Raw genomic sequence first — 21,602 nt, 5'->3', positions numbered from 1 at the left:
GTATCAAATAGCATAACAAATCATGTGCAAGATCTATGTCTTCTTGACATTCATGTTCATATCATTTGGATTGATTAAGCATAATGACTTCATCGATGGAAGGTTAGATTTGACACCACTTCTTGAAGTTATCGTTGCACGTTTATTAATTCGGAAGAATCCATCCATTTGTTATACATACCAAATAATAATGGTTATTTATTTTCAACGCGTTTGGAAGAAATATGCATTTTTATTCTATGAATCTAGCAATTGTAACTATTGCTAGTTATTTGAAAACATACACATCCATATCACATCACCATATAAAATAGTACTATGAGTTCTTGCCACTCATGAAGTAGTAAGTAGCAAACAAGACTCTAGTTAATTCGTGTGAACACCAACAAAATCAGAATGACTCGAACCCACATATAGTGCATCATTGCTCTCCTGAACCACATTATGTGCCATGTTCAAGAACTGGGGAAGGGGCACGGTTTGGAGAACCGTTGCAGACCCGTTAACCCTTAACCCATGAGGTTCACTCAACACCGGGGACTGTTGAACTTGTTTCTCTACTGCCACCCAAAACTCTCCATCATTCGCAGCCCTTTTAATATTTTTTGGGCTCCCACAATCAGTTAGGAATACCTCATTTGTGTCTTTTTTGGGTCCCTGTAGCCAATGCCTTTGGATTTGATTGTTCATGTACTCTGGAACTAAAACATATTTTCTATCACTACTAACCGAAGGACCACCAACTCCTGAGAGCCCGGTTAACAAAACGGTTACCCGTTGAGTTCTTGGATCGTATTTCAAGAGCCTTCCAGTTGAGTCGGGCTTAAACCCTGATTTTGTCATTTCTCTGCACAACATGCAATTTATATCAAAAGTATATTGATTTGTAGATTGCAAAGTTTGATGTAACGATTTAAGAAAAATCAAAGTCTCAATGGTTAAATCAGAAAAAATTCTTTTCGGTTGTTAAAATGAAAACAAATTCCATAATCATTGCTTTCAGAAAATTTACCTTATGCCATAAGTCAAACTAGCATCAGTCAAATAAACGTTTCCAGTGTATGACTCCACATCAATACCAGAAAGGTACTTGTAACCACCTGAAAGTTGAGTTGCAAGGCCACCATTGAATCCCACAACCAAGAGACCAAAAAAAGCATCAGTGATATAAAGATCACTCGTTTTATAGTTGAAGCTAAGAGCCACTGGTCTCCCACATATTGGTCCTAATTTCAGATCATTCGTACCATCACATATGTTCTTAGTTCTGAAATAATAAATCATAATTTATCAAGTGATTAGCACAATATTTACTATAAACTACTCATGCTATTATGTGCTAACTGAAAGTTAAAGCTGCGGCTAAAATAAGGAAACAAAGTAGCACAACCTGTTAGGTGAAGTGAAGGCAAAATCAAGGAAGCCAGTAGTGGGGCCTTGCCATTTTAGGATTCTACCATCTGCAACTACAACATACGGACCTTCACCTCCACGATCAAAGACAGCAGATTCAGGACCTGTGACACTTGGTGGCAATACAAGTTTTTTGAAAGTAGTATAGTCATTGGATAACACATTTCCCAGAAGCAAGAACCAAACAATCAGATCGACTAGAAGCAGGGTGCAATTTGTTTTCATTGCTACCATGTATATAAAGTATAAAGACTCGTTTATTTTCTTGTCAATTGCAATGCAATTTGCTTTAAGTTCTTCTGATATGTACATGCTATTTATACAAATTCAAGCTCTGAACTAGCTGACATACACATACTGTAACAACTTGTCACAATTGACCATGGCTTCTCCATTTTGGAGATAAAGATGGTTGCTTAAACTTGGTGTAAAGCAAGCCGACTTCTGTATTGGGAGACTATATATGAACGCTTTCTTGCATGGAATTGCTTAGTCAACATAAAAATAGAATTATATAGCTAAGATAATGATTATTATATATATATATATATATATATATATATATATATATATATATATATATATATATATATAAAATGGGCGGACCTAGAAATTTTTATATGTGGTACAAAAATTATCAATAAATATTGTATGTAGTTATCATATTCGAGGCATTAAAAAATATGATATAATCTCTTTAGGTGGGGGTACAATAACATAGAACATGTTTACAAATAAGTTTTTTTTTATATACATAAAACAATTTTTTTGGAGTGCTGTAGTACCTCCAACCCCCCAACTGGCTCCGCCACTGTGTGTGTATATATATATATATATATATATATATATATATATATATATATAAAAGTAACCAACACATGATAACTAATTATAAAATAATATTTGTTTAACTAAATTAAGAATATAAAACATTTGAAAGTATATAGAAGGTTGAATGCAATTAATTTTTTTTTTCTCGAACATGAGTATGTCAGGTTTGGAGTTGAAGACATGAATTAGTTAAAATGATTGTGACAACCCAAACTATTTGGACCAGACAAGGTCTAAATTGTATCCTATTACAATACGAACCTCGAAAACCATGAAAGCATAAGTGCATGTATAAGGAAGTATACACTTTGGAAGTTGCAAGTAAGATAATCTCTTAGAAAAGTAAACAAGTTAAGCAAGACGAAGTAGGGTAAATAAATCGTGAATTCAATCTACAATGCAATCAAACAAGGATCACATGGTGTAGACACAAGAGCTTGTAATTGTGTCACAATTTGGACACTTGAATTATAAGGACAATATATTTGAGTTTACTATTAGCTAAGGCCATAAACTCTTCCATAGGACCCACCTAAGACCATGAACTCAATCCAAGAAAGTACATTCTCCGAGAACACCTAAAGGAAAGGAATCTAGACCGTGACCACCCTTTATGGAACCCCTTTAGCCGTAAACTACTTCATGGAACCTTCTCTAGGACGTGAACATCATCCTAGGAGGAATCTAGGGCGTAAACTCCTTTGGTGGACCATCTTGTGGGCGTAAACTGTTGCATTAGGTGTCTAAGTTCACAGCTATTCCTGGAATGTACTTGACTCGGTTGGCATGGTTCATTTAGGTTGCATGGCATTAGAACACTTGGATAGACTAAATGAGAGAAATAACACTTAATGTTTATTAATATATTATAAGTTCTAATATATTAATAATATTATTTAATTAGTTTTGATCAAGAATTAATTAAGTGATCAAAAGGAGACTAATTAAATATATGGGGTTGATTGTGTAAATCATCTATTCTTGTATAGTTGGGCTAATGGTCCGTGGTTTGTATGGATTGGGTTAAAACCCATAAGGTGATCCATAGATAGTCCATAGAGGTTACAAACCCATGGATCATGGAATATGGAAAGTCATGACAATTAGGGTTTACATGGTGTAACACTACTTGTGACACAACTATATAAAGACCCCATGTTAACCAAAATTGGCAACTAGAAGCAAGAAAGAGAGGGCTAGCCGATTTTGAGGTGTAAGTATACTTCTCTCAAAGTTATTCTAAGTGTTGTATTGTGTGAGACATTTAAGGCATCACACTTGGGGTGCTAGGTTCACAAGGTTTTCAAGGAATCCAAGCAACTAAAAGGTATGTTCTTCTACTAGCAATTATGCTTTAAAGTTCCTCATGTCATGCTAGTTCAATTAAGAACCTTGGAAAATCATTTTTGCGTGTATCTTAGTAAAATATAGATCTAAGGTTTCTAGGGTTGCATGTACACCTTAGGAGTGTTAGAATGCTCAAAACCCTTCAGGGGTATCAGAGCCTAGGCTTGTTTATTTGATACTTGATGCAAACTTGTTAAAAAATTGACAAAACTGTTTTCTGCTTGGGTGAACTCGCCGAGTCCATGAGGGGACTCGACGAGTCTATGCCTTTCTTTAACCAACTCGGCGAGTCAGTTCGTGCAATCGACGAGTTAGCTTGTTAGAGTGCAGTTTTTCGACTTTTGCTGTTGGAAATGAACTAGAAACATTACCCTAAACTATTTGGTGTTCTAAAACTTGTTTTAGATGGTGTAATGGTTATGCGAATCCATTTTCAATGGCTAATATTAAAATTTCAAGTTTTGTATGGTTTATTTATGATTCTTGAAACTGTTGATATAAACATTCATGAACTTATGAGTTTAGAAGATCATAGGAATTATTTGTAACTTGCTTGGTAGTTTAATTCTTGATCTTGATGTGTTTTAATGGAATTCATAATTTGTGCTCAAGTTATGGATTACCAAAAGTCACACTTTTAATGTCCATTATTAAACACATAGGTTACATAAAATGAAAAGTCTCTCATTTTAATAAACCATTAACTCATAAGTTATGAAAGATGAATAGTTTTGAAAGTTATAAAACGTGCCCTCAAGTTTTGGAACATGTAAAGTCTCTTTAAAAATTTTAGTTCCAACCCCTAGAATTTTAAAAGTTAAAATTCAACCCTTATACTTTATAATATTATAAGTTAATAATATATATATATATATATATATATATATATATATGTATATATATATATATATATATATATATATATATATATATAAGAACTAAAAGTCGTTTTACCCATTAGTAGGTCTCATTCATGAAGTCGGTCTATAAGGGGGGGGGGGGTATAAGGTTGTTTCCTATAAAATGCAGCTTAATCGGTGTCCACTCTAACCCACCGCTTCCTTGACTGGTGGAGGGTCATTAGCCGAATGGGTAGGAAAATGACTTTAAATCCTCATTAAAGTATGATGAAAGTAAAGTAACTAAATGTTTTATAAATTCCCAATCTTAGTTACTTTAGGAAAATGTGAATAAGGTGCTAACCCATGATATTACACTTTGCACTTTGTTTATGACGTCAGTGGAGCATGTTTAGTTAACCGACACACTAACTTGGACTTAACAAGGTAGGCAAAGGGTGAGTTAAGGTTTATCATAGGTCGGCGGAGTGCGTGTTGTTAACCGGCACATCGATTGAGTGATAAACATTAAGTGTAACAAGTAATTTGCATGGTTATTTCACACCTTGTTTTGTGATCTTCGGCATCCCAGTCGCAAAACATAAAGGGCACACTCGAGATTGAAACGTGCCATTAAAAAGTTTACTAAATCTCAAAGAATCTAGGAGTTTTAAAACGAATTAAAACCTAATAATTTATTTCGGTTTTCATGGAGGAAATTGGTGAATCGTTATTCACCTTCCTTCAAATATTTTGTAGCTTGGATTACGGCATCCATTTTCTAAGTTATAAAATATTGTGCTGGGTCCTAGCCTTAATATTACATTTGGGTGTTTTATTAAGGACTATCTTTATATCTAATCTAAATTTGTCTTTCTTCTTTTCAGATTTCTTCAAACAATGCTGCTTCTGGCTCAAACCCTACCGACTCCTTCTTTCTCATGAACCTTTTTCGGAGAGTCATCTTAGATGGTTTCAACTTTATGGATTGGATCCGGAACATCATGATGGCCACTCGTTACGAGGACAAGGAATATGTCCTCGACGAGGAGCTAAAGGAACTTGATGAGTCGTCTGCTACTCCTGAGGAGATCGTTGAATTCTGGACACAGTCGAGCTACAAAAGTGTTATGAGGACTATTACCATTTTGAGATGCACCAGGACTTGATAGACCGCTACCATCAAAGTGCCTGCCAAGAGAGGTATGACATCATTTGCTCCATGATAACAACCCGAATGAAGGATGGTGAACCCATCACCCGCCACTTGCAGAAAATGCAAAGGTATGTGGACCAGTTGCTGAAGCTAAATGTGATCTTCCCCGAGGAGTTGGCAATTGATATCATTTTGCACTCCTTACCTTCTTGTTTTGATCAATTCTGAATGACATACCACATGAAAAAGGAGGAAGTTACACTCAACAAACTTCAAGGACTCTTGAAGACCGCCGAAAGTGGTCTTAAGGGTAAGTCGGTTGTTACCACTCCTACTCCTACCACGGACCCTGTCTTAGCAATCGGGCAAGGCAAAGGAAAGAACAGGAAGAGGCCTTTGAAAGGGTACCAAGGGAAAGTCCCTTGATGGCTCCTCTTCAAGTGGAACCAAGAAAGGTTCCATCACTCCTTCTGCTAACCCTAAAGAGGTTGAATGCTTTTATTGCCATGAAAAGTCACACTGGAAGCGAAACAGCCCGAAGTATCTGCAAGATGTGAAGGATGGGAAAGTGAAACCTAACCAAGTAGGTATTTACACTATATTGTCTAATAACTCACCCCATTCTAATTCGTGGGTCCTTGATACCGGTTGTGGTATTCATATTTGTTCTGACTTGCAGGGACTAAGAAGAAGTGGGGATGTGGAGCATGGGAAGATAAGCTTACTCATGGGGAATAGGAAAGCATCACCTGTCACCAAGATTGGAGTTTATACTTTGTTGCTAAAAAGTGGTTTAACATTAGATTTGAATAAATGTTGTTACTTGTCTGAAATGGCGAGGAATATTATTTCTTTTCATGCTTTGTACAAACAAGGGTTTACCTCTGTTGATAATGAATATGGTAGTATTAAAGCTTTCTTTAAAAATGTTCTTTATTTTAAAGCATTACCTTGTGATGGTGTGTATGAAGTTGTTTCTGTTCTAGATAACTTACGAAATAATGTGTTGTGTATTGATTATACCACTAACTTGGATAAAGGAACATTGTGGCATTGTCATCTTGGACATGTAAGTAAGAAACGCATAGGCGAACTCCAAAAGGATGGAGTCTTGAATTCATTTGACGTAAAGTCGGATGATAGTTGTGAATCTTGTCTACTTGGAAAAATGAAGAAATCACCCTTCATTGGTTCTTGTGCTAGGGGTGAACGTTTGTTGGATCTGGTACACACTGATCTGTGTGGACCTTCAGAACCGCCACAAGGGATGCTAACCGCTTCTAAAAAGTGGGTTAACATTAGATTTGAATAAATGTTGTTACTTGTCTGAAATGGCGAGGAATATTATTTCTTTTCATGCTTTGTACAAACAAGGGTTTACCTTTTCTGTTGATAATGAATATGGTAGTATTAAAGCTTTCTTTAATAATGTTCTTTATTTTAAAGCATTACCTTGTGATGGTGTGTATGAAGTTGTGTCTGTTGTAGATAACTTAGGAAATAATGTGTTGTGTATTGATTATACCACTAAGTTGGATAAAGCATCATTGTGGCATTCTCATCTTGGACATGTAAGTAAGAAACGCATAGGCGAACTCCAAAAGGATGGAGTCTTGGAGTCATTTGACGTAAAGTCGGATGATAGTTGTGAATCTTGTCTACTTGGAAAAATGACAAAATCACCCTTCACTGGTTCTTGTGCTAGGGGTGAAGGTTTGTTGGATCTGGTACACATTGATGTGTATGGACCTTCAGAAACCTTTGAAAAGTTCAAAGATTTTAAGCTGGATGTGGAGAATCAATTGGGTAGGAACATTAAGATGCTTCGATCCGATTGAGGTGGTGAGTATCTTAGTATAGAGTTCCTTGACTATCTTAAGGAATGTGGGATTTTCTCAGAATTGACACCTCGTAGGACACCACAGCTTAATGATGTGGCTGAGAGGTGTAATCGGATCTTGTTAGACATGGTTCGTTCCATGATGAGTCGAGCTTCGCTACCAATCTCATTTTGGGGGTATGCCTTAGATATTACCGCCCATATTTTTAATCTATTGCCCACCAAAAAGGTTCCTAAAACACCTCATGAGATGTGGACCGGAAAAGTTCCTAATCTAGACCACATCAAGATTTAGGGTTGCAAGGCTTTTGTGAGGCACGGGACTCATGATAAGCTCGAACCCCGAAGTGAGAGGTGTCTTTTCATCGGCTACCCACATAAATCCTTCAGTTACCTCTTCTACAGTCCTAGTGATAATGTGGTCTTGGTAGCAAGGAGGGGAGTCTTGAGAGAGAGAGAGAGAGATAGAGTTCATAAGCCAAGGAAACAACAGGAGGCAAATTAACCTTGACGAAATTCAAGAGTAAAGTGGTGAAGGAACCTCAAACCCTAGCAATCAACCCGACGAGGAAACTCCTGTTGATTCGACTGATGAGTCTGTACCTCTAAAGCGTTCCACGAGAGTTAGGAATGCACCTGAGCATTACTATGGTTTCGATATTACTGCGGAAGATGATACAATTATCAGTGCTAACACACTGATTGGTCTAGATAAACCTAACAGCTACACGGAAGCCATGGCAGGCCCTGACGCTACTAAATGGAAAGAGGCTATGGACAGCGAGATACAGTCCATGTATGACAATCAAGTTTGGATCTTGGTTGACAATGTACCAGATCGTAAGACAGTTGGGTGCAAACGGATCTTCAAGAAGAAGACCGACATGGATGGTAATGTACACACTTATAAGGTGCGACTGGTTGCAAAAGGGCTTTTCTCAAACTCCGGGAGTTGATTATGACGAGACCTTTTCACCAGTAGCAAAGATAAAGTCTATTAGGGTTATGTTAGCCATGGCTGCATTTCATGACTATGAAATATGGCAAATGGATGTTTACATGAGTCAATCAGAGGATTTTGTCAGCACGGAGTACCCTAATAGAGTGTGTAAGCTTGAGAAATCTATTTATGGATTGAAACACGCACCTCGTAGATGGAATCTTTGTTTCGATGAGAAAGTCAAAGAGTTTGTTTTTTCGAGGAGCGAAGATTAATCTTGTGTATATGTCAAGGCTAGTGGGAGTATAGTTAGCTTTTTGGTACTGTATGTGCATGACATACTACTCATGGGAAATGACATCCTAACTTTGCAGGAGGTTAAGTCCTGGCTTGGGAAGTGTTTCGCTATGAAGGACCTTAGAGAAGCTGCTTATATCTTAGGGATAAGAATTTTGAGAGGCAGGAGTAAAAGACTAATTGGACTTAGTCAGAGTACCTACTTGGGTAAGGTGCTGAATAGGTTCAGCATGCAAGATTCCAAGAAAGGAGAGTTACCGATCTAGAGTAACGCCAGACTGATTAAAACTTAGAGTCCGAGTACAGAGGGTGAGATAGCTGAGATGAGCCGAGTACCGTATGCTTCCGCTGTAGGCTCGATCATGTATGATATGACTTGTACTCGTCCTGATGTGCCCTTCGCATTGAGCATCATCAGCAGATATCAGGGGAACCCTGGCAAGGCTCACTGGATTGCGGTAAAGAACATTCTCAAGTACCTTCGGAGGACTAAGGACTGGGTCCTTACCCTCGGTGGGAGTGATGAATTGAGACTAGTAGGGTATAGTGATGGTATCTTTCAGACTGATAGGGATAATTTCCACTCTCAGTCAGACTGAGTCTTTACCTTAAACGAAGGAGCAATTACTTGGAAAAGTTCCAAGCAGGAGACAGTGGCTGATTCAACCTACGAATCAGAGTATATAGTGGCAAGCGAGGCAACAAAGGAGGCTATATGGCTAAAGAACTTCATTGGAGACATGGGAGTTGTACCAGCTATAAAGGAGCCCATAGAAATTTTCTATGATAGTGAAAGTGCAGTTGCCTTAGCCAAGGAACCAAGGGATCATGGGAGATCCAGACACATCGACATAAAATATCATTTCATCAGACATCAAATAGAAGAAGGACACCTCATGGCAAAGTGGGTATCATCGGATGAGAACCCAACAGATCCCCTCACGAAGGGACTGGGTAGGGTTAAGCATCTCAGCATGTGAGGCGCATAGGGCTGAAGGATGATATTAGTTTTAGTAGTTAGATAGCTTTGAAATATGTAAAGTGTAATTGACATTTGGTGATAAATAAAAGTTGTTGTTTATTTATAAGTATTATAAGTATAAGTGTTGATATCTTTTGTCAATCGTTTACTATCATTTCATTTTGCATGTTTTGATTTCCAGAATAATTATGTTATATCATATTATTCAAAATTCTCCACAGTCGGTCATATGTTGGAAGTAGATATGAATCAAGACTCTCATGAGTTGGCATGTAGATGTCTAAGTTGTTGGACATAGCACAAGCTGCTACAACACTCATGAGTGCTCATAAGTTTAGAGTATTGGATTCAACCCATGCTTACTTGTATCACTTCATGGAATTTATCTCGAGTAATCGTGAGACGGTAATATCATATAAGTCTTCAAACCTAGAGATATGAGTTGTTGACTATGAGTTGGTTATACATTGATCGTACGAAAACACATTGGTAACTCGATGTTATAAACGTGCCTTTGTGTATAATTCAACAAGTAGTAGAACAAGCATATGAGTCGAAGTTTATCTGTTCATTCTTAGATTAGAAACGATATCTGGGCCCCTCGATGATTTTGTTCTGACCTATGTATAGGGCCCAGTCAGAACTAAATTGATGTGTTCGATTAAGTTCTATGTCAAACAAATCAGAAATCAGGAAACAAACTGTTGGACAATAAGTAGGACATTGTTCCATGTATTTGTCCGGCTGATATCTAAAACAGAGGATTATATGATCACTTATCTTAAATGGCGTATCATCATCATCTCAGTTATGCAAGACTTTGAAAGAGCTGCAATTTCTGATCGGTTCCTGAAGTCATTCTTGCAGTTATAGTTATTAGACTTATCCAAGTGGGAGACTGTTGGATTAGGTGTCTAAGTTCATAACTATTCCTGGAATGTACTTGACCCGGTTGGCATGGTCTATTTGGGTTGCATGGCATTGCAACACTTGGATAGACTAAATAAGAGAAATAACACTTAAGGTTTATTAATATATCAAAAGTTCTAATATATTAATAATATTATTTAATTAGTTTTGATCAAGAATTAATTTAGAATTAATTGAGTGATCAAAAGGAGAATAATTAAATATATGGGGTTGATTGTGTAAATCATCTATTCTTGTATAGTTGGGCTAATGATCCATGGTTTGTATGGATTGGGTTAAAAACCCATAAGGTGCTCCATGGATAGTCCATGAAGGTTACAAACCCATGGATCATGGAATATGGAAAGCCATGAGAATTAGGGTTTACAAGGTGTAACCCTACTTGTGACACAACTATATAAAGACCCCATGTTAACTAAAATTGGCCACTAGAAGAAAGAAAGAGAGGGATAGCCGATTTTGGGGTGTAAGTATACTTCTCTCAAAGTTATTCTAAGTGTTGTGGTGTTTTGTGAGACATTTGAGGCATCACACTTGGGGTGCTAGGCTCACAAGGTTTTCAAGGAATCCAAGCAACTAAAAGGTATGTTCTTCTACTAGCAATTATGCTTTAAAGTTCCCCATGCCAAGCTAGTTAAGTTAAGAACCTTGGAAAATCATTTTTGCATGTATCTTAGTAAAATATAGATCCAAGGTTTCTAGGGTTGCATGTACACCTTAGGATTGTTAGAATGCTCAAAACCTTTCATAAACTCCTTCCTTGAAGGAACTTTTACCATGAACACAATTCTAGGAGAGCTTTAGGCCATAAACCACCTTGAGTGGATCCTTTTTGGCCGTAAACCCCTTAGGGGGATTCCATTTGAGCGTAAACTATTGTTTAAGGTCCATTTGGACCGTGAACCCTTCCCCATTTTAAGGATATTTACGGATTGTGAGCTGTAATTGGCTAATTTCAAGAGAAAAGTTTTAACATTAGAATGATAAATTTTTAATTCAATAACTTTTAGATTTAGATAATTATGGTGTTTTATTAAATATCAATCATTATTCTGAAAGTAATATGTAAACCAACGAACAATAGAGACAAAATACGGCCATGAATTTTATTATTATGGAACAAATACAATTACAAAGAAAGGGAAACAAAATCTAAATAGGAAAACAAATTAGGTTAAACCTAGTTAAATGACTAAACGTATTACACAAAGCAAAATAACCCAATTAACTTTTTAGGATAACATCCCGCTCAAATAAATAATGCGACAATAATAAACATTGAGAGTTTATCAGATAAAAAATAAAACTGAAAAGCAGTCAAGGCCTTTGTAAGCATATCAACAATTTGCAAGATAGATGGAAATATAAGGTAGAGAAATAGTTCCCTTTCTAAACATGATGATGAGTGAAATGGAAATCAATCAAAATATGTTTTGTCTACTCATAAAACACTGAATTCTTGGAAATCACCATTGCACTCTCGTTGTCACAGTGCAAAGGGGTAGGTTGAGACATACGAACACTCATATCTACAAAAGCCATCACAACCACACAATAAAACTAGTAGCGACAATCGTAGCTCGATACTAAGATTTTGTAGATAATCGAGAGACAACATCTTGTTTCTTACTCTTCCACAAATCAACGAATCTCCAAACAAAATACAATACCCAATATTTGAATTGAGATCATAAACATCGCTATCCCAATCAACATCACTATAGACACACAACTCAAGAGAGGATGTGGAAGGAAACAGAAGGTTGTTGAACTGAGTACCACTAAATATATTAAGTTACGAAGAATAGCTCCCAAATAATAGTAGATGGAGCAATAACAAATTAGCTAACCACGTGATTTGCACGGGAAATATCTGGACTAGTGACAATAGGATAAACCAAACTTCCCATAATAGTACGATAAAGTCTCGGATCTGATAAGGGAACACCATCAATTAGATAATACTTGCCATACTATATAGCCGTATCAACTGTGTGGTTATCCGAGAGTCCAGCGCATGAACAAATCTAAGAATATACTTCGTCTAAGATGAAATATAATCAAATAACTCTTTAAAGACTCTATAATATCATGTTCATCACCAATAATAATAATGCCATGAACATATAAAGAAAAAAGGATACGACCTGCACTTATACATCTAAAAAAAAGAAAGTTGAATCATGAATACTAGAATGAAAACCAAGCAAAATAACTATTGTAGAAATTTTCCCAAACCAAACACGAGAGGGTTGTTGGAGACCATAAAATGCTTTATGATGCCAACAAACTTCACTTTGGTTGGTGATAAGTACATGGGGAGGAGACATGTATATTTCTTCATGAAGCTTAACATTCAACAATTCATTCTTGACATCAATCTAATAGATTTTCCATTGACGAATAGAAGAAACAACAACTAAATTGCAAAAAGTCATCATTTTTGCAATTAGAGCAAAAGTATCCTCATAATCCATACAATATTTTGAATATCATTTGGAAGCAAGTTTGGATTTATAATGTTCAACGGACCCATCATACTTGGTTTTGATCTTGTATACTCAACGGCAACTAGTTGTGTACTTACAAGGAGGGATCAGAACAAAATAATGCATATGAGTATGCAAAGCATAGCAAGTTCCTCAGCCATAACATTATGCCAAAAGGGATCAGAAACTACCTATTTGTAGGATGTTGGCTCAGAGAGATGATGTACATTCAGAATAAAGGAGTCAAAAGACGGAAAGTAATTGTCACACCCCCGAACCAGACGGCGGAAACGTCCGAGGGCTGTTGTGACTCAATTGAATACCATAACATTGAATATATATGAAACATAACATCATTCGTCACCATGCATTAATATAGTACAACTGATAAAGTTTACATTTAGTACATTGTTTCAACATTACATTCGCAAAAACAAATTGTTCGATTCATAGATAAACAAACTGCAAGCCATCACTGAGTACATTTTCCTTTGGTTCACTTGTTACCTGAGAATACAAGTATTTTGAAAAACGTCAACATATGAAATGTTGGTGAGTTCATAAGCGGTATTTGAAAAGCAACGTTTCGTATTATTTTGAAAACCACCAGAAAATCCGATATTTTCTGAAAAGAGTTTCTGAAAAAGTTTGTGAAGATCCATAACTATGCTTGTTTGTTTCTATAGTTGTAAAAAAATGTTCATTAAACTTGTGTACATTTCGAAACTGTATGTATTGTAAAACCCTAGGAAAACCCGATGTTTTCCTAATACTTTGAATTCCATGAAGTTGAAAATAAAACCATCGCGGCGTGTGAAGTCATTAATTCCAGGCGACGTCGGATTATTGCGCATGGTGAATTGCTATAAACACGCGTTACGCAAACGACCAGTTTACAACTATAATAACGATCCCGTAGGCGTCGTCCGTACTATTCACGTAATCCAACCGCCCTGACTTCGAGTAATCCCACATCCGAAGAGAAAGAGGGCACGAAGACCTCGATAACTCCATTAGCCGGTTGGGGATAAAAAAAAACGAGTACGAGGGCCCTTGATCCGCCTCGCATTAAAATAACCGACTTTGCTAGCAGTACCAAAGGACCCTTGGGGACCAATAGTATAAAAGCCATTGAAAGTCCTTTTACGCTGTGCTAGATCATGTAAGACCCAACAACTCGTAAGGTAGAAGTCTTCGAGCCTTAAGATCAGGTCATTGGGCTAGCTAGGCCCAACAAACAAGATTTTACACTTTGGGGCCCAAAGATGGTGCGTCGACGTCTGTGCACTCTCACGTGTGTATTAAATTCCCAAATATTACTTGTGTGAATCGAGGTATCGTCGTGTTAGTAGTTTCGGATTTTTATTGGTTCGAGACCGAACCAATTCGTTTAACAACGATTTTTGGTATTGTTGTGTATTGTATTTCGTCGGTAGTCGCGGTGCCAATATTTGATCACGATGGGTGTATTGAATTAGCCTTGAAAATTTTCTGTTTTCAGCCCCTCTTTACTTTGTAAATTTACTTTTTCAACCCTTTGCATAAATAAATTTCCGGTTTAGTCCTCAAACTATTTTTCTTGGCATTTTAACATCAAAACTTATTGGAATTGATACTTTTCAGCACATTTTTAGTTAAAAACTGTTTTAGTCCCTGAAAATGCAGTTTTCTCGGTTGTAACCCCTCTTTTTTGCAGTTTTTACAATTTTGGCCCAATTTGGAAAATTTTTGCAACTTTGGTCCTTTTTAAATTTGAAAAGCATTTTAAACCCTAGAAAAGGACTTGGAACACTATTAGTCCACTGTTTTACAGAAAAACACAGTTTTGGCCCTTCAAAACAGAAAATTTCGCATATTGGGCCCTATTGGGCCGAAAATGCCATTTTTAGCCCATTAAGCTTGAAATTTATGTTTTTAATCCTCCAAAAAGTATATTTTCAGAAAATACATTATGGAAACTGTTTTAACTCATCTCACCCATCAGAATTCGAAATATTTCATTTTGGGCCCTTTAACTTTATATTTTTATCATTTTATGTCCAAAAATTGAGTTTTTAGCCCAAAGAAGATGTTATTAAGCCATTTAGCTATTTTTCTTGAAACACTTTGTATGTAGAAATATATTTGATGCTAGTATCATTTAACATAAAGTATATCTCGATTTTTAGGGGTTTATGGCTAGATCCAACATCATAAACACACAAAAACACACATATAAGCATAGAAATCATACAAGGCATACAAAACACATATAGATCTACACTTTCACTTGTATCCCCCCCCCCCACAAAACTTATAAAACAGAAAAATAGGGGGTATGAAGCTCACCTTAGGGTGTGGTTTCGGTTTTTGAAGAAAAGATGGAAGAAAACTTGGTGATTTTTGGCCTTAGCACCCTTTTCTTGAAGATCTCGAGTTTGAGGTGGTTCTAGGATGTAAGATCACGATTTTTGCATGGATTAGGAAGAGATTTTGTTAAAACAAAGAATCTAAGTCATAGATCCAAGCATAACCTTACTTTAGATGAAGAGTTTGTGGAAATATCCTCTTGAAAGCCTCCTAATTTTCGAGATTTTTGAGTGGAGAGGAAGGATGTGTTCTTGAGTATTCTAGAGAGAGTTTGTGAGAGATTTTTGTGTACGTGTGTGTGTGTGTGTTTCGGCCGAGAGTGAGGGAGGGAAAGAAGAAGTGATCTTTGAAGTGATATGTTCCTAGAAGTATGAGAGGTGCATGGAAACATGTTGGATATAAGTGAGGTGGCAAGCAAATAGTCAACTCTTCACCATTTCTTATTGGACTTGGGCCTTGGGCCGAGAATCTAGAAGGAAAAAGGAAAATTTGGGTTTTTTGCCCCTAAGCCCAATATTAGAGTTAGTTTGGGTGAGTTTTAACCTAAAAGAATGTAGTATGATTTTTACATTTTTGTTGGACTAATTTAGGTTATTCATGGATCAAGGCTTTTAATTCATTTCATTCTAGGCCCAAAATAGCCCAAAATGTTGAAATAAATGATTGTGGGTCCAATTAGAGCCCAATTAGGGTTCTAAGCCCTTGATAGTCAAATTGGAAGCTTATTGGTCCATTTGGGTCCAATAAGGAAGTCCCAATCCAAAATGGACCTAAACAAGAACTTCTAGGGTTTCCAATTGTTTGATGACTATTTGTAGTATTTGTATGATGTATTTGATTGAAGTTTTTGATGTCATAATAATAGGTATCACACATGCTCTTAAGTTTTTGATTCAACATTTACTTGAGTGTATAGATTACATGACACAAAATTTCTAGTTGTGACATCATCCCCCCGTTAGAGGGAATTTCGTCCCGAAATTCTGTTTGGAAGCTAGATTTGAGTATGCTAGAATAAGTGAGGGTACTTTTGCTTCATTTGATCTTCGCGTTCCCACGTGAATTCTGGTCCATGCTTTGCGCTCCACCGTACGTTCACGATCGGGATGCGACTTTGCTTAGTACGCTTCACCTCCCTATCCATGATTTCAATTGGTTCTTCAACGAACAGGAGATTCTCATTGATTTCGATTTCGTCAAGTGGGATGACGAGGGTTTCTTCTGATAGGCACTTCTTCAGATTAGAGACATGAAACACGAGGTGTACACCGTTTAGCTCTGCGGGTAGTTGCAATCTGTATGCTACCGGACCTATTCGAGCGACGATTTCGAAAGGTCCAATGTATCGTGGGTTCAATTTTCCCCGTTTTCTGAAATGTATAACCCCTTTCCAGGGTGAGACTTTCAACAGTAGTCGATCACCGACCTGAAATTCTAAGGTCTTTCGCCGTTTATCAGCGTAGCTCTTTTGTCGGTCACGCGATGCTTGCAATCGAGCTCTGATTTGAACGATCTTTTCCGTGGTTTCGTGAATGATCTCCGGTCCCGTTAGTGCTTTGTCCGACGTATTTGTTTTTGCTAGCTGGGTGTCACCTACTTCAGCCCAACATAACGGTGATCTACATTTACGCCTGTATAGTGCTTCGAAAGGAGCCACCTTGATGCTCGAATGATAACTATTGTTATATGAGAACTCGATCAAAGGTAGGTGGGTATCCCAAGACTTCCCAAAGTCTATCACGTATGCGCGGAGCATGTCTTTGAGCATTTGGATGGTTCGTTCACTTTGACCATCCGTTTACGGATGATAAGCGGTGCTCATGTCGAGATGAGTTCCCATTGCCTTGTGGAGTGATTGCCAAAAACGTGAGGTGAACCTACTGTCCCTATCCGAGATAATAGATTTTGGCACTCCATGGAGTCTCACGATTTCTCGTAGGTACAAACGCGTCAATCTCTCCATCTTGTAGGATTCCTTGATTGGCAGGAAATGGGCAGATTCCGTCAGTCGGTCGATTATTACCCATATGGTGTCTAGTCCGTCCGACGTCTTGGGTAGCTTGGTCACGAAATCCATAGAAATTCCCTCCCATTTCCACTCAGGGATTACTGGTTGCTGCAATAACCCTGAGGGCTTCTGGCATTCCACCTTTACCTTGGCACACGTAAGGCACTTACTAACGTAGGTAGCAATTTCCGCCTTCATGTTAGGCCACCAATAGTGTTGTTTAATATCCAAATACATCTTGTCTGAACCGGGATGAATCGAGTATCGCGTCTTGTGGGCTTCCTTCATAACTACCTCCCTATATCCTCCGACCTTAGGGACCCAAATACGGTTCATGAAGTAGTATACTCCATTCTCCTTTGCTTCTAGGTTCTTCTCCATCCCGCGCAATGATTTGCTTGCCTTGTTTTCCGTTTTCATTGCCTCCGACTGGGCTACCGCAATTTGAGTGGCTAAGTGAGATTGGATGGTTATTGAGAGAGTTTTCGCACGGCGATTAGATTACTCCTTCCGACTTAACGCGTCGGCTACCACGTTGGCCTTGCCTGGGTGGTAGTTTATCTCGCACTCATAATCGTTTAGCAATTCCACCCATCTTCGTTGCCTCATGTTCAACTCCTTCTGGTTCAAGATGTGTTGGAGCCTCTTGTGGTCCGTGAAGATGGTGCACTTTGTACCGTACAGGTAGTGCCTCCAAATTTTCAGAGCGAAGACCACGGCTCCCAATTCTAGGACATGGGTCGTATAATTTACTTTGTACGTCTTTAATTGGCGGGATGCGTATGCTATCACTCTTCCCCGCTGCATGAGAACGCAACCTAAGCCCTGATTTGACGCGTCACAGTAGACTACAAAATCTTCCGTGCCTTCTGGTAGAGATAGTACAGGAGCACTACAGAGAGCTTGCTTCAAGGTTCGAAACGCAATCTCTTGTTTGTCTGTCCATTTGAATGGTACGCCCTTCTGCGTAAGCGAGGTAAGTGGCTTGGCGATCTTAGAGAAGTTTTGAATGAATCTCCTATGGTAGCCTGCTAGACCCAAGAATTGACGAATTTCAGTGGGCGTGGTCGGAGTTGCCCATCCTTCCACGACTTTGACCTTAGAGGGATCCACATGAATTCCATCTTGGCTAACTACGTGACCTAGGAAGTTCACATTCCGGAGCCAGAACTCAAACTTGGAGAGTTTGGTGTAAAGCTTTTCCGATCGCAGAGTTTCTAGGACTTGTCGGAGATGTTGGCCATGCTCCTATTTGCTTCGAGAATAGACGAGGATGTCATCGATAAAAACAATGACGAAGTTGTCGAGGAACGGTCGACAGATTCGATTCATTAGGTCCATAAATGCGGCAGGTGCATTTGTTAGACCGAAAGGCATTACGACGAATTCATAATGTCCGTAGCGGGTTCGGAAAGCGGTTTTTGGAATATCCTGTTCCCGGACTTTGAGTTGGTGGTATCCGGACCGTAGATCTATTTTTGAAAAATAACTAGCTCCTTGGAGCTGGTCGAATAGATCATCGATTCGTGGAAGTGGGTAGCGGTTTTTAATAGTGAGTTTATTTAACTCTCTGTAATCGATGCACATTCTAAAAGATCCGTCCTTCTTTTTGACAAAGAGCACTGGAGCTCCCCATGGCGAGTAACTAGGTCGGATAAATCCCTTGTCCAGAAGCTCACTGAGTTGGCTGGACAATTCCTGCATTTCAGCAGGGGCCAGCCGATAGGGTGATTTAGCGACAGGAGTTGCTCCTGGAACGAGGTCGATTCGAAACTCAACCTGTCTCTCTAGGGGTACTCCCGGAAGATCTTCAGGAAACACGTCTGGAAATTCACACGCTACCGGAATATCTTGAATGTTAGTCTCTTCCTTGGTTTTATCCACTATGTGAGCCAGAAATGTCGAATCCTTCTTTCGTAGGTGCTTTTGTGCCTTGATGCACGAGATGAGGCGAAGATTCATGCTGGGTTTGTCTCCGTAAATTACTAGGGTTTCGTGATTTGGGAGACGAAGACGAACGGCCTTCTCGTGGCACATAATCTCAGCATGGTGGGGTCTTAACCAATCCATGCCGATGATCACATCGAAACTCCTAATTGATACTGGCATTAGGTCTATTCAAAAGACGTGTTGGTTAAGGGTTAGGGTACATCCGATGTAGATCTCCCCAGTGGATTCGGTTTTCCCATTGGCCATTTCCACCGTATAGGTTTCATTTAGCTTTTGGGGTTGTTGTTTTAGTAAATGTTTAAACTTCTCGCTTACGAAACTCCGCTCCGCTCCGGTGTCAAATAAGATGCATGCATAAGTGTGGTTTAGGAGAAACGTACCGGTCACAACTGCGGGGTCCTGAACCGCCTCTCCTTGGCCCATGGTCAGCATCCTTCCTGTTCCTCTGTTCCCGGGATTGTTGTTGTTAGGGCAGTCTCGGCGGAAATGCCCAGTCCTTCCACACCCAAAGCAGGTGTGGCTAGGCCCTGCATTATTGCCGCCGGCATTGGTGTTGTTGTTGTTGCGACGGTTGTTATTGTTGTTTCCCTGATTTTGGTTCTGGGGAGGATAAGTCATGTAGTACCTTGCAGTATGTCCCCTTCGATTGCAACTGGTGCACTGAAAATCCTTGCATTCTCCGTTATGATGGAGACCGCACTTATTGCGTTTGGGAAGATTACCAGAATAAGGTCTTGAAGCATTGGAAGCAGCTGAGGCTGGAGCATGTGGTGTGGCTGGAACCGGTGCGGTGACAACGTTAACTGCCACTGTCTGCTGCTTTTTAGAGGTCTCGGGGCCCTGGCGCCCCTTCCTCTTATTATTCTTTCCCTTCTTGCCATCACCTTCCTTCTTCTCAGCCTCCACTGGCTTCTCGCCCTTCTTGTTGTTATGGTCATACAGCCTCTTTGCCAATCTTTTTGCACTATTAAACGTTTCAGGGTTCGCAGCTATCACATTCCCTTGAATTGGTGCTGTTAGTCCCCAGATGAATCGCTCAATCTTCTTTCCTTCCAAGGTGATCATACCCGGGCACAACAGAGATAGTTCACTAAATCTCGATATGTAGGCATCGATATTCGCATTCTGCACAGTGAGGTTCCATAGCTCTTGCTCCATCTTCTGTATTTCGCCTCGCGGGCAGTATTCAGCCATTAACATTTCTTTCATCTCTGCCCACGGCATAGAGTTGGCTACAGGGAGCGTCATGGCTTCCACGTGTCCGTTCCACCAAGTGAGTGCTTGGTCCATAAAAGTGCAGGCCGCGAACTTCACCTTTATCTTCTCAGGGCAATCGCATATCTCGAATACCGACTCCACCTTCTCGATCCATCGCTTCAGAGTGATCACCCCTCCAGTGCCGTTAAAAGTCCGTGGTTTAGCGTTTGTGAAGTCCTTATAGGTACATGTTTTGGTAGATCCTTGATTCATCCCGTTGTTCGAACTTCCGGCTCCTTGCCTATTGACTCCTCCGTTGTTCCCTTGATGAATTTGCGCAATCGCTGCAGTGACCGCAGCAGATACAGCTGCCTGGAACGCGGCTGAGTCAATTTCGGGTGGAGTTGGTCCTGGGTTTCCACGAGTAGGTCGGAGAGGCATCTTCTTGTCACGAAACGGAAAGATGTTGAGTGTACGTGGTTTCCGTGAGGTTGTGGTTCTACTGACTAGGTGTATGGCATGAGCTTAAGTACTTCTATCATTTAGCATACTATCATAGATTCGCAACACATAGCAAAACACGTAAAAGTTCACTAATATTATCCTATGCCTCTTCCACTATTGCAGACTAAACAGACGTTCTCTTTTTGGTGATAAAAGGGGTATAGTTTTAGGTTCCCTAGCTATCCCGATCTCATCAGGACGTGTGTTAGTTTTACTTTGGAGAGAATGTAGTTGATCAGGCTACATCCACTCCTTGGTATCACTAAGAACAGTCCCGAATTAACCGAGAAACTAGCATTATTGTGTTTGGTTCGGCGTTATGTTCCTATTCCTAATGCAAGCAGGGGTGTTTTATTTACTTGTTTTGTTCAGAGTTATGTTAGTCCCTCTTTTTGGTTTACAGTTGCATATCAATGTGTGGCTAGATATGCTAGTTCAACAAAGCTCTGATACCAACCTGTCACACCCCCGAACCAGACGGCGGAAACGTCCGAGGGCTGTTGTGACTTAATTGAATACCATAACATTGA

General features: G+C 39.1%; 1 protein-coding gene across 1 annotated transcript; it reads right to left on the bottom strand.

Annotated features, from left to right (window-relative positions):
- Positions 1 to 212: 212 nt before the first annotated feature.
- On the bottom strand, positions 213 to 1,740 carry LOC145051269 (protein STRICTOSIDINE SYNTHASE-LIKE 11-like). Its single transcript, XM_078999341.1, has 3 exons — positions 1,391 to 1,740; positions 1,013 to 1,267; positions 213 to 847 (listed from the first exon to the last, which is right to left on the bottom strand). The coding sequence occupies exons 1-3, from the start codon at positions 1,723 to 1,725 to the stop codon at positions 367 to 369; spliced, it is 1,071 nt and encodes a 356-aa protein (XP_078855467.1). The 5' UTR covers positions 1,726 to 1,740; the 3' UTR covers positions 213 to 366.
- Positions 1,741 to 21,602: the final 19,862 nt, after the last annotated feature.

This window comes from Lactuca serriola, chromosome 5 (genome assembly GCF_051521515.1).
Source record: "Lactuca serriola cultivar US96UC23 chromosome 5, Lser_US96UC23_V15, whole genome shotgun sequence".
Lineage (NCBI taxonomy): Eukaryota > Viridiplantae > Streptophyta > Magnoliopsida > Asterales > Asteraceae > Lactuca > Lactuca serriola.
This window is presented reverse-complemented; position numbering and strand designations above follow the sequence as displayed.